Source organism: Brassica rapa, chromosome A02 (genome assembly GCF_000309985.2).
Source record: "Brassica rapa cultivar Chiifu-401-42 chromosome A02, CAAS_Brap_v3.01, whole genome shotgun sequence".
NCBI lineage: Eukaryota > Viridiplantae > Streptophyta > Magnoliopsida > Brassicales > Brassicaceae > Brassica > Brassica rapa.
The window spans coordinates 14,850,138-14,862,647 of record NC_024796.2 but is presented as its reverse complement, the minus strand read 5'-3'; the positions used below and the strand labels follow the sequence as shown (position 1 = coordinate 14,862,647).

The 12,510-nt window shown below is 31.1% G+C and overlaps 2 protein-coding genes and 1 long non-coding RNA gene across 6 annotated transcripts; 1 reads left to right on the top strand and 2 right to left on the bottom strand.

Annotated features, from left to right (window-relative positions):
• Window positions 1-3,170: 3,170 nt before the first annotated feature.
• LOC103853142 (N-acylphosphatidylethanolamine synthase) lies at window positions 3,171-5,176 on the bottom strand. 4 transcript variants are annotated; one of them, XM_033284158.1, is made up of 6 exons: window positions 4,908-5,176; window positions 4,533-4,864; window positions 4,289-4,419; window positions 4,132-4,217; window positions 3,715-3,852; window positions 3,171-3,643 (listed from the first exon to the last, which is right to left on the bottom strand). In XM_033284158.1, exons 2-6 carry the CDS (start codon window positions 4,739-4,741, stop codon window positions 3,350-3,352), a joined length of 858 nt encoding a protein of 285 aa, XP_033140049.1. In that variant the 5' UTR covers window positions 4,742-4,864; window positions 4,908-5,176; the 3' UTR covers window positions 3,171-3,349. The 4 variants fall into 4 exon arrangements, with proteins under 4 accessions (XP_033140049.1, XP_009128309.1, XP_009128308.1 ...); XM_009130061.3 differs by having other exon boundaries at window positions 4,533-4,769; window positions 4,963-5,176; XM_009130060.3 differs by having other exon boundaries at window positions 4,533-4,769; window positions 5,000-5,176.
• Window positions 5,177-5,434: 258 nt separating this feature from the next.
• Window positions 5,435-7,893, bottom strand: LOC103853141 (gamma-glutamyl hydrolase 1). Its single transcript, XM_009130057.3, has 10 exons — window positions 7,330-7,893; window positions 7,154-7,240; window positions 6,841-6,930; window positions 6,613-6,707; window positions 6,474-6,534; window positions 6,276-6,365; window positions 6,123-6,185; window positions 5,956-6,044; window positions 5,767-5,859; window positions 5,435-5,688 (listed from the first exon to the last, which is right to left on the bottom strand). The coding sequence occupies exons 1-10, from the start codon at window positions 7,642-7,644 to the stop codon at window positions 5,637-5,639; spliced, it is 1,035 nt and encodes a 344-aa protein (XP_009128305.1). The 5' UTR covers window positions 7,645-7,893; the 3' UTR covers window positions 5,435-5,636.
• A 27-nt stretch (window positions 7,894-7,920) lies between these two features.
• On the top strand, window positions 7,921-11,939 carry LOC117131755. The gene is made up of 2 exons (XR_004455089.1): window positions 7,921-7,984; window positions 8,369-11,939. It is a non-coding gene; the product is annotated as an uncharacterized LOC117131755 (long non-coding RNA).
• The last annotated feature ends 571 nt before the right edge of the window (window positions 11,940-12,510 follow it).

Here is a 12,510-nt window from a genome sequence, read left to right as displayed (position 1 = left end):
TGTACTTTTAATTTACTTAATATCTATATTTTACATTTTTAGATAGATGTTTAAATCTTAATGTATGTTTTCCATTTTTAAAATTGTATATTTCTATTTGTTATACTTTCTATTTACGTAATATCTATATTTTAAATTTTAATATATATTTTTAAATCTTAATGTAATTTCCCATTTTTTAAATTTGGTATTCACTTATATTATATATTACTTATTATTTATTTTCTTTATATTGTGTATTTCTATTTCTTATACTTTCTATTTACTAATAATTTTATATTTTAAGATTGATTTACATTTTAAGATAGATGTTTAAATACTAATGTATTTTTTCCATTTTTTTAAATTGTGTATTTCCTTTTCTAATACTTTCTATTTACTTAATATCTATATTTTACATTTTAAGATAGATGTTTAATATTTAATATACTCTTTTCATTTTTTAATAATTGTGCATTTACTTATTATTGTCTATATAATTCGTATATTTATATATTTATAATATTTACTTATTATTTATTTTTCTATATATTGAGTATTTCTCTTTCTTATACTTTATATTTAGTTAATGTATATATTTTATATTTTAAGATAGATGTTTAAATCTTTACGTATTTTTCTATTTTTAATGTAAAACGGCAATGTTTAATAGAAGAACTTGGACATCATCCATGTACCTGGAAGCTACCTGGAAGATATCAAGCTTTTACGAAGAAGTTTCCTCAACTCAGACATCATCCATGTACCCCGAACGGAGAACCAAAGGGCGGATAGCTTGGCACGTAGTGCTAGGAAACAACCGTCTTTCGTCGTTCATATGGATGCGGAGTTACCGATTTGGTTTACAGAGTCAACATGAGTCTGTGAATGTCTTGCTGTCAAAAAAAAAAAAACTTGGACAAATAGTCAAATAGTTATATTTATGTTTTTTTTTTTTTTTAATAAAATTCTAATGTTACATTATGAAGATAACCCGTTTTTTTAGTGAACAATGGTAATCTTACACATGTTTAATGTAGTTTTTCCATTTTTTTATGTTGTATGTTTACATATTATTGTTATTTTTAAATGTAAAATGGTAATTTTACATATGTTTAATGTAGTATTTCCATTTTTTATGTTGTATGTTTACATATTATTTATTATTTTCGAAATTATATATAATTTTTTTTTTACAAAATAGTAATGTTACATTATGGAGATAAGCCGTCTTTTTTTTAGTGAAAAATGGTAATATTACATATGTTTAATGTAGTTTTTTCATTTTTTATGTTGTATGTTTACATATTATTTTCTTAAAATAAAAATGTAAAATGGTAATCTTACATATGTTTAATGTAGTATTTCCATTTTTATGTTGTATGTTTTACATATATTTATTATTTTCAAAATTATATATAATGTTTTTTGTTTTCTTTATAAAACGGTAATGTTACATTATGGAGATAAGCCGTCTTTTTTTAAGTGAAAAATAGTAATCTTACATATGTTTAATGTAGTTTTTACATTTTTTTTATGCTGTATGTTTACATATTTTTTATAATTTTCGAAAATAAGTAATATTAAAATGTAAAACTATATTTTAATGCCATGTGTCATCTTTCGAGATTATATTATATATTTACTTATTATTTATTTTTCTTTATATTGTGTATTTTTATTTCTTATACTTTCTATTTACTAATAATTTTATATTTTAAGACTGATTTACATTTTAAGATAGATGTTTAAATACTAATGTACTTTTTCTATTTTTTTAAATTGTGTATTTCCTTTTCTTATACTTTCTATTTGCGTAATATCTATATTTTACATTTTAAGATAGATGTTTAAATCTTAATATACTTTTTCCATTGTTTTTAAGTTGTGTATTTCTTTTTCTTATATTTTCTATTTACTTAATATCTATATTTTACATTTTAAGATAGATGTTTAATATTTAATATACTCTTTCCATTTTTAAAAAATTGTGCATTTACTTATTATTGTATATATAATTCATATATTTATATATTTATAATATTTACTTATTATTTATTTTTTATATATTGAGTATTTCTCTTTTTTATACTTTATATTTAGTTAATGTCTATATTTTATATTTTAAGATAGATGTTTAAATCTTTACGTATTTTTCTATTTTTAATGTAAAACGGCAATGTTTAACAGAAGAACTTGGACAAATAGTCAAACATATTTATGTTTAATGTAGTATTTCCATTTTTATGTTGTATGTTTTACTTATATTTATTATTTTCGAAATTATATATAATGTTTTTTGTTTTTTTTATAAAACGGTAATGTTACATTATTGAGATAAGCCGTCTTTTTTTAAGTGAAAAATAGTAATCTTACATATGTTTAATGTAGTTTTTCTATTTTTTAATGCTGTATGTTTGCATATTTTTTACAATTTTTGAAAATAATTAATATTAAAATGTAAAACTATATTTTATGCCACGTGTCATCTTTCGGGATAAATTTTTTCCGCTGATGTGGACGCCCTATGGAGCCTCAAAAGCTCCCTTTTATTAGTAGAGATTTGCCACATGTGCAATACTAACGTGATCCGGTTTACGAAAATGCCACGAGACCGTTTTTGCTGACCTTTGGAAGTTTCCTTTTTCACGTGATGGTGCGTCCCCGGCGTGACCATGTAGGGTCCATAAAACTGCTTATTTCATTCGCGTGGGAACCACTCGCTGCAACGGTGGTTCGATAGTCAGACGTGGCCGCCGGGCTTGTGTGTCATCCACGTTTGTCTCTTAACAGAACCTTCTCTCTGTGTGTGTTCAAAATCAAACCGGTTGTTCGAAGGTGTTTCTGTCCAACATCAATGATTCAGGCAGAGAGACAGAACTTGCCTGATCATCGGCGTTACAGACAGGACACAAATAACTGTCTTTGTTACATTTTATAGAGAAAAATAAATCTATCTAAATATCTTTTTTTTATCATATAAGGTATTAGAAGTCCAATCTATTAGTGTAAATACTAAAACATCTAGTTATTAGTGTAAATAAAATCATCATGATATGTGTCATTAAAAATATTATTACCAGTATTTCGAATGTGAAAAAGATTAGCTTTCCTCTTTGCAATTGACATGTCTATTATTTTTCTGATATAATTGGTTTCAAACCAATTCTAATAAAATAAAATGTTAAGCATAACTAATCATTCGAGCTATTTTCCTTTATTTAAATTTAAACTGTTACAATTTCTTTCTTATTACAATTTGTAGAATATTTCCTCAGCTCAAGATAATATTAAATAAACGAAATAATTGATTACCGTACCGGATCTAAACCGGAAACTTCAAAATTGTGAACCGGATTCTGTTCTGAAGTCACAACCGCTTCGCTAACAGTCTCAGTGTTTCCAATGAGGACTGAATCTTCTCAGAAAGAGCTGTGTAGAGACATCTCTGAGCATTTTCGTCAAGCTCTTCACCAGCTAAAGATAGCACAGGCCATCTAGCTTCTTGAAGAGGAGGAACCATTACATGACGGGAAGCCAAGACAGCGGTCTCAACCATCATGGGAACATCAAATTCGATTGGTTCACCAACTACAACTCGAAGGTCTTTGTTCCACAGCGGGAACGGTGGTCTTCTACCGTACAAGTACTTCTCCGGCATCACCTAAGTTAGTTAGAACATTGTAAGTAAGTAGCGAGTTTAGGAAAATGGATGCTAGAGTTAAGACATGTTACCTCGTCAAAACCACGGTGGATTATTGGCAAGACGATTGGGGTAACTGGGCAACGGGCGATGAGGCTTGCGGTTCCCCATTTAAGACGTCTTATAGGCACATTTTCTTGAAACACCTTGCCCTCTGGGAAGGTATGCAACTACTAGTCAATGATTTAAACCAAAAAGGTTAGAGTTCAGAAAATATCTCACTATTTGTTTTTTTTTTTTGTAACACTTACATATCTCACTATTTGTTCAAATGTGCAAAGTGTTCTAGCAATTGGCGCCTAGTTGACAAATCGGATATAAACGAAACAATTTTTCAAAAAATCGGCCTACACATTAAAAAATTGGTCTAGTTGTCAGCCTAAACAATAATCCTCTATACAGCGTCTAACCACCGCCTAGCAATTTCTTGAACATTAAGAGTAACTTACCCAAGATCCATCTTTTAATCGTTGGAGCGCTTCACTCATGTGTTCTTGATAGATTCCACCACCTCTAGTTATAGGTATACACTTGCCTGCTCATAAGAACTCGTTAACATTTCTCACCTGAAAAGAAGCTACAAAACAAAAGAGAGAGCTTACTTACCAGTGCGGAAGATGTAGGAGAAGACAGGGTTCTTGAAACATATGTCCTCAGCAGCAAGAACCCATCGAGCCAACTCTGGATCTAAAGAAAGAAGACCCTTGAACCCTCCCCACATTACTGGATCATCTAAACTGATTACAAGAAGAAAAAAAAATGAAATAGCTCAACATTGAGATGACAAGAAGGAAAGAATTGAGATTATTAAAAAAAAAAAAAAAGAAGGTTTTAAACTTTTTGAACTAACGTGGACATGTGATTACTAACAGTGATGAGAGGAACACCAGGTGGTCGTGAACGGACAAGAGTCATAAGAGTATCTGCATTGTGAACTTTGGTTTTGTTGCAAAGATTAGCTACTGCTCTCGCGAAAGCACCAACGGCTGTTATCACAGTTTTTCTTGGGATTCCTCCCAAGTGATCAGATCTTGCTGCCCATTCCATTATCCTCCCCATTTTAAATCTCAAGCTTCAAAGTTCTCACCTTTACACAGATCATAACAGAAGCTTAAGAAATCGAAAATGTAAGAACTTTGTAAAGCTAGTTGAACATACAACTCGATGTAAAGGTTCCGTAACTAAGTATCATTTCCTAAGCATCAATCTCTAAAACAGTAAAGACCGAGTAATCTAGGAAACTCTAAACGACAGAACTGAACTATTAGAAACGAGTCTACTTTAAGATCGAGAGAAAACTTCGAAAAAGATGAATACTTGCGATTAGAAAGGAGCGAGACCACACGATTGGTCTAAGAGGAGAAATTGAAGAAGCTTTGCTTGGGGAGAAGAAACTCAAGAGGCAGTGTTGGTCTGACTCGGTACATTAGATGAGAATACCGGTTTAGAAATAAACCGGATATTTTTGTCGGCAAATACCAAGAGATATATGTATTAAATAAACAGTTCACAGATACTAGCAGAGTTCAAGAAGCATCACTGGTTCAATACCGAGAGAGAAACACAATTACACGAGTTGGAATCCAAGGAAGGGTAGCGCGGTTAAGCATTCTCAAATCTTCACACTTTAAGACCAAGTAGAGGATGTGAAGCTTTTGGAAGTGTTTTAACTAACTAGGACTTCTTGTATCTTATTGGTAACTATTTTTCTGCAATCTGTGATCGATTTATTTATTAACAATCCTTTGTTGGTTCGTATGCCAAATCTTTATTGCTAAAAAGACAAACATAACACCAATTCCAACCTTTGAAACGATCCAGTTCCAAAGAGATGATAAACGGGAAGTATAAGAGAAATCACCCAGACGAGCCAAAACAATAGGCTCCTTTTAACTGAGATATGAGATAAATGCACTGATTCACTTGAACAAAACACACAAGACTGAAGACGTTCTTATAAACGGGATCTTGGTTGTGTAAAAAGGTATACTTCGTCATAACCCTTCCTGCAATATAGATAATCCAAATAATCTTTAAGAACATACAACAAGAGAGTTGTGTAAAGATAGTCCAAGTGGCTTTACCCTGCGTATCCACAGTACGTAGGCTTGTAGTTGTATATGAGGTTCTTCAGCACTTTTTCAGAAGATGGTCTGTTCAGTGACTTCCTAGCTTCACTGCACAAACATTCAAACAGAAAATCCATGATGAAAAAAGTACAAAACCGTTGCTGGAAACATGATGAAACCTTCTAGGTTGATTAGAGATCTTACCTGACTAAATAACTAGCAGCGTATTGTGTCACCTGAATTGCGTCAGCTGAGTGTGGAATTTGAGATGAACCCCATTCAAACGCATTTTTCTATAGATAGCAAATAAAAGTTGTAACACAATAGAGACATAAGCAGAGTCTATTACTAGTGGAATATATATATTCTACCTCAGGATGCCACTGGAAACCAGTTATTGGGTACTTCTTTGCTTTAACAGTTGAAACATAAGTCTGCATGGAAATATAGTTTAAGAATAAAAAGTCAAATCCAAGAATTATGTAGACGAATCCTTTATTCATGGTTTATAATTATTATACTACCTTGCTGTTTTCATCAATGCAGGTTGTGACGATCTCAAAGAAACTAGACAGAGCATGATTGGCTTTAAATTTTTCTGGTGTGATACCCCACTGATGAAATAAATAACAATTCGTATTAGCCAATAGATTGAATGATAATGAAGCTTCAGAGAGTTCATAATATATTCTGCTTCAAAAACTAGAGGTGACAATACGAACCCTGTGTTTCTGCATAACCAAACAGTCTGTACTGAGTTTTCTCAACAACTCTGGAGGAAATCTGCAAAATATGACACAATATGATTATGAGTAGAACAATTTTGCAAAACTAAAAAAAACTTATGAAAAAGGTATGCACCTTTGGAATAAGGTTCCTTCAATATTAACATTTTCAACGAATTGGAGACTTGACGCATTATCTTCTGCATCAAATCTTTGAAGAATGCCTCTATCCTGTTATTACAAAGACAAAGAGAGTAGATGTTTTAGTATGGAGACTGCAGGTTCCCAAAGGGCTGCACTATACTGTATTCATTCAGATCTATATTCAAAGCAAACGAGAGTTTCTAAAGAAGAAAAGAGTCACCTGACTAACGATGATAGACATAAGCTCGAAACCGAGACAAATGCCATATATTGGAAAATGCTCTCCAGCGTCATTTCTCTCTAAAGCTTTCTGTGTGAAACATCAGGTAAATATTAAATTATGTAAAGAGATCAAATTTCGACTCCATGTGTTATTTCATCTATTTTCTTAAAGATTTTTTAAACGTTTTCTCTCTTTATATTATGGTTTCCATTCTCTTTATGTTTAGTGATTGTCAATCAGGATTTTCTCAATCCTACAAATATACTCAAGTAACATGTTGAAACCAAACATATAAAGGATGACAACTTACTTTGAAGATTTTTGTAACCATGTCGAAATACTCATATTTTTTAGCCCAACCACCAGTGAATATCACACCATTGACTAGCTCTAGCTTCTGTACTTCACCAAAAAAGACACAACTAAACTGAGTTAAGCCAATGTTTTAAACACAAAGGAGCAAGGTTTCAGAGAACAGAATATGACCTTGAAGAGAACATCTTCAGGCTCGTTGTAGATGAGAGGGATGACACGTGCTCCACCTGCCTCCGCGAACTTCACGTAAGAAGCCGCGATGTAAGTCGAGGTCGTATCATTGGTCAACCGACCCGACGCTCCATCTCCAGGGTGGCTCAGTATCCCTATGACCGGTCTGTAGTTCAGTTTTGGATCCGGGGAGGAGCAAACAGGACTCGAAGAACCGTCAGCGCCGGTTTGACTAGGGAGGTATATGGAAGCAGAAGCCTTGGCTACACCGATGTCAAGGAGTAGGAATGGTAGACAGAAGCAGAGCTTCCACATCTTGGAGCCAAATGGTGAAGGATTCGCAGCGTTGACCAGGAGAGATGTGAGTGAGAATGATGATCTAGCTTTTATTTATTTATAGAACCAAATCGTGTAGTATCATGCTATCTCATCCATCATCATCTGAATCGAGTCATTGAATTCCCACGCACACACTTTTCGAAAACCAATCTGGCTTTCTTTCTAAACTATTCATTAATGCCAGAAACGTGTTTTGTACTATTTTATATTTTATGATCTGTGTGGAGGTCAATTCTCTTTATCCACGTAGATCAGATTTGATGGGAACGAGCGGTTTCTCGGAGCTACTTAACTCCGGCTATGTCGACAAAAAAGGGTAAATTCGTATAAAAGCAAACTCTATAACTCTAAACATAGGGGCTTATTGTATTAGGGATTTCATCAAATTTCAGAATTTATTTAAATTCTCCCTTATTGGATATGGTGTTCATAAAACCTCTTACAAATTCTAGGTTATTGAATTGAGTATTTGTAAAAAGCCAACCAAATCATCCCTTATTGAAAAATATGGATTTCATTATCAAAAGTTTTTTGGGATTGTTAGAAAAATAAATTTGTACGTCAAACCCAGTAAAGAAGAATACCATCTAAATAGATGGAATTTCAACAAAAAAAAAACAAAAACAACTATTTCATCCTTTCTAACCAGATGAGTTTATCGCTCTTAATAGTTGTTCTCTGACTTCTATGGAACCGACAGGTTCTAGTGCTTCCTGCTGTTGTGAGATACTTGATTGCATGTTTTAGTTTCGGTGGAAAGTTTTGTTTATGGAATTGTAATGGATTCTAATATCCATGAGAGGCTGAATGATCGGTGTACCAGCCGGAACATTTCCGACAGAAACTAGGGCTTCACGCTCAGGGTCGCTCATTCCGTTGCCTGATTCGCTGACAAGAGAGCGTCGCAGAGATGTTGCAATTGGAAGAGAAGTAAAGTAATTCGAACTATACTCATTGTCGATCTGCTGAGGGCAGTGTTCTTGGTGGAGTCTTGTCAGGTTTCTCCAAAACCGGGTACTTTACTCCACTCACTCACGTTCCTGCATCATAATATCCATGAACCTCTGGCCAAACATTATTCCTATGTCAGGATTCTCCAAAGCCAGAACTTTCGTTGTTTTTTCTATAAGCAATGCAGTTCAAACTTATCACGGAGGCTAACGGATTCAATATGAAGAATTCATTTAATCAGTTTATTCCTCTGTGAATTTTTCTATGCACTTTTCAAAGCTGAAAATATCCTGCAATGATGTATCATTTTCACGGCCATTGTCACAAATTCTTTAATCCGAGACTTGCAAATGCATATATTCAACACATGAAATAGATGCTTGAAACTCACCTTTAAGTCTATACTACAAAGTGGTGAATAAAGACTCCCACTAACATGCACTCTTCTAGTTTGAGACTTGGTCCTGTCAACAATACAAAAAAAAGATTTGAGTTGTGAGCTAAGGCACAAAACGTCTTGAAGATATATTGAGGATATTTTACCTCTTGAGTTGCTCTTGCTTTATTACTTGTCTAACAGACTCTGAATCTCTTACTGCTCCAATATCATCACGCTTCACGGAATGTGAGGATGCATCATTAATGTATCATGGATGACTTTCTCAGCTGAAGAGAGTGAGCTGGGTTTAAATTCCTTTTCCCGAGCAAACAAATGTGGATTCCTCATTAGAACACTCCCATGTCCAATCTCAACAGAGAACACTGACATTTCATTCTGAAAAAAGAAGATCTTCCTCTGATGAAAATGAGACACGGCTATTGCTGCTCTTGTAGAATTTTGTAAAGATCCGTCGTGAGCTTTTCAATAGAAGATGACTTGAATGTCCAATATATGTGCTCCCCTTTTAAGGATTTTTTTTAATTAAAAAAAAACTATCAAAACCCCCATATAAACCCTCACCCAAATCTTCAAATTCCCACAAAAATCTTCAAATCCCCATTTTTTGATAAAACCTGAAATTTTATGAAATCCCTAATACGAGTTTTTGGCTCTCCATAAACAAATCTCAAGAGTGAAACTCCAAATATAGAGTTTCACTTTTCAAAACTTCAAATTTAAAGTTTCATCTTTTTATTTGTATTTTGGTCCTTACAATTATACATCATATTTATAATTCTTAAATATATTTTTGTTTATTGTTTTAATCCTTAAAACTTTTCTATCTCATAAATATTTCAAATTTGTTTTATAAATTTAAGTTTTATACATGAAATTAAATAAAAAAATTAAAACAAGATTTATAATATTTTAAAACTAGAATTAAACAACAAGAATATTACAAAAAACCATAATAAAAACTTATTAAAAAGACACATGAAGACATAATTATTACTCAAATTTAAATATTATAACAACACTAATAGTCTGGTAAATTTGCCCCGGAACCTCCCAAATCTCAAAATTATTGTCCAAACAAATTTTATGTAACCGAAGATAATTGTTGTTGTTGCTCTTGACGCCTTTTTTGTACGATTCTTTCTTGTTCAGATCGAATGTATTCACGAATATTGACATCGTCGATAGAAACTAAGTTTTTTTAGCAATATTTTATTTTCTTCTTTTACTTCTTTAAAAGCTAACTTTTTTGCTTCATTTTGCAGTCGTAATTCAATCATCTCATGACTTTTTTTCCTGTTTGTTGTACTTTCGTTTAAAAGATCAAGGATTTTTTCGTTTAATAATATCAAACTATCAGCGGCCATATTATTACCTTAAGTAGTCTTCATGTAGCAGGATCATCTCGTTACTGGAAGAAGGAAGTATTGCATGATATAATAACGGCATGCATTATAATTCATAACATGATAATTGAGGATGAACATGATATCAATGTGCCGATAAAGGATACAAGATCAATGGCAGGAGCAACAGTTGAAATGACGGAAAATGAGGATATCCGATTTCAACAATTTTTAGCTCGTAATCTACAAATAAAAAATAAAGAGAATCATTTCTTACTTCGAAATGCACTAGTTGATCATATATGAGAGCATTACGGAAATAATTTTATGGAATAATGTAGTATTTGCTTGCAGTTTAATATTTAATTATGTATTTTTATTTATAATTTTATATTTTAGTGTAAGATTTTAATAATTAATATTTCTGTAATATTTATATATATGTACTAGTTATTTATAGAAGTTTTAAGAATTTACATTAACTATGACAAATATAAGGACCATAGCATAGAATATAAATAATTTTGCAGTCGTAATTCAATCATCTCATGAATTTTTTCCCTGTTTGTTGTACTTTCGTTTAAAAGATCAAAATTTTTTTCGTTTGATGATATCAAACTATCAGCGGCCATATTATTACCTTCAGTAGTCTTCATGTAGCAGGATCATCTCGTTACTGGAAGAAGGAAGTATTGCATGATATAATGACGGCATGCATTATTATGCATAACATGATAATTGAGGATGAACGTGATATCAATGTGCCGATAAAAGATACAAGATCAATGGCAGAAGCAACAGTTGAAATGACGGAAAATGAGGATATCCGATTTCAATAATTTTTGGCTTGTAATCTACATATAAAAAATATTTCTTACTTCGACATGCACTAGTTGATCATATATGGGAGCATTACGGAAATAATTTTATGGAATAATGTAGTATTTGCTTGCAGTTTAATATTTAATTATGTACTTTTATTTATAATTTTATATTTTATGTAAGATTTTTATAATTAATATTTCTGTAATATTTATATATATGTACTAGTTATTTGTATAAGTTTTAAGAATTTACATTAACTATGACAAATATAAGGACCATAGCATAAAATATAAATAATTTTGAAGTTAGGTTTGAAGTTTTACTTTTGGAAAAAAACACATTGAAACTTCAAATATAGAGTTTTGGAAACTTCAAATATAGAGTTTTGGAAACTTCAAAATAGAGTTCCTTTTGGGAGATGCTCTAACTAAATCTATAAAATTTAACATAAATATGGATGTTTAAGTTTCAATTGTTTTGATCAAATTATTTTTAACAATATACTCAATCTTGATACGCATCCGTGCAGATTTTTTTTATACTAAAATATTATAATTTATATAACATTATCATGTATCAATATTATTTCACATAATTTTTGTATTTTTTAAAAGAAATTATTTTGTAAACATTATTAAGTAACAATACTATTTTTCATAACTTAATGTTTCATTTCTAAAATTTGGAATTTATACGGAAATTAAATTGAAATGAACTTATATAATAGAGATGATTTTTTTTGAGCTACTATTTAAAACAACAAAACTTATTTAAAAAAAAAACTACAATATTTTGTACTTGTAAAATAATTTTGTAGTAAAAATCCTATTTGAGAAATTGCTTGAAATACACCAACTTGGATATCATTGAAAAAACAACTCAGTTAAATATATCATAATATTTGAGTTTAGGGTATAATAATTATTTTTAGAATTTATTATTTAGGTGTTGAACTTGATTTTATAAAATTCTGTAAATAATATTTATATATTTATAAATGTTTTGGGAGGGTTAAATTTGTCTTTTAATAATAGATTTAAAATATTTATGAAAAATGATAATAATAGTCATGTACATTTGATAAGTTTTCTGAATAATGGTCCAATTTAAAATATCACATATGAAATGAAGTTGTGACTTCTATTATAGATAGTTATCTATACTATTAAAGCAGGATCCTATTGTCATAATTACCTTAGGGGCATGTTTCCTTCACTAACATTGCATGTTTCATTAAGGACAATTAAGTAATATTAATAACAAATCTATATTGGGTCATTATTTTTGGATCCAGCCCAAATCAAATCTCTTTTGGGCCATTTG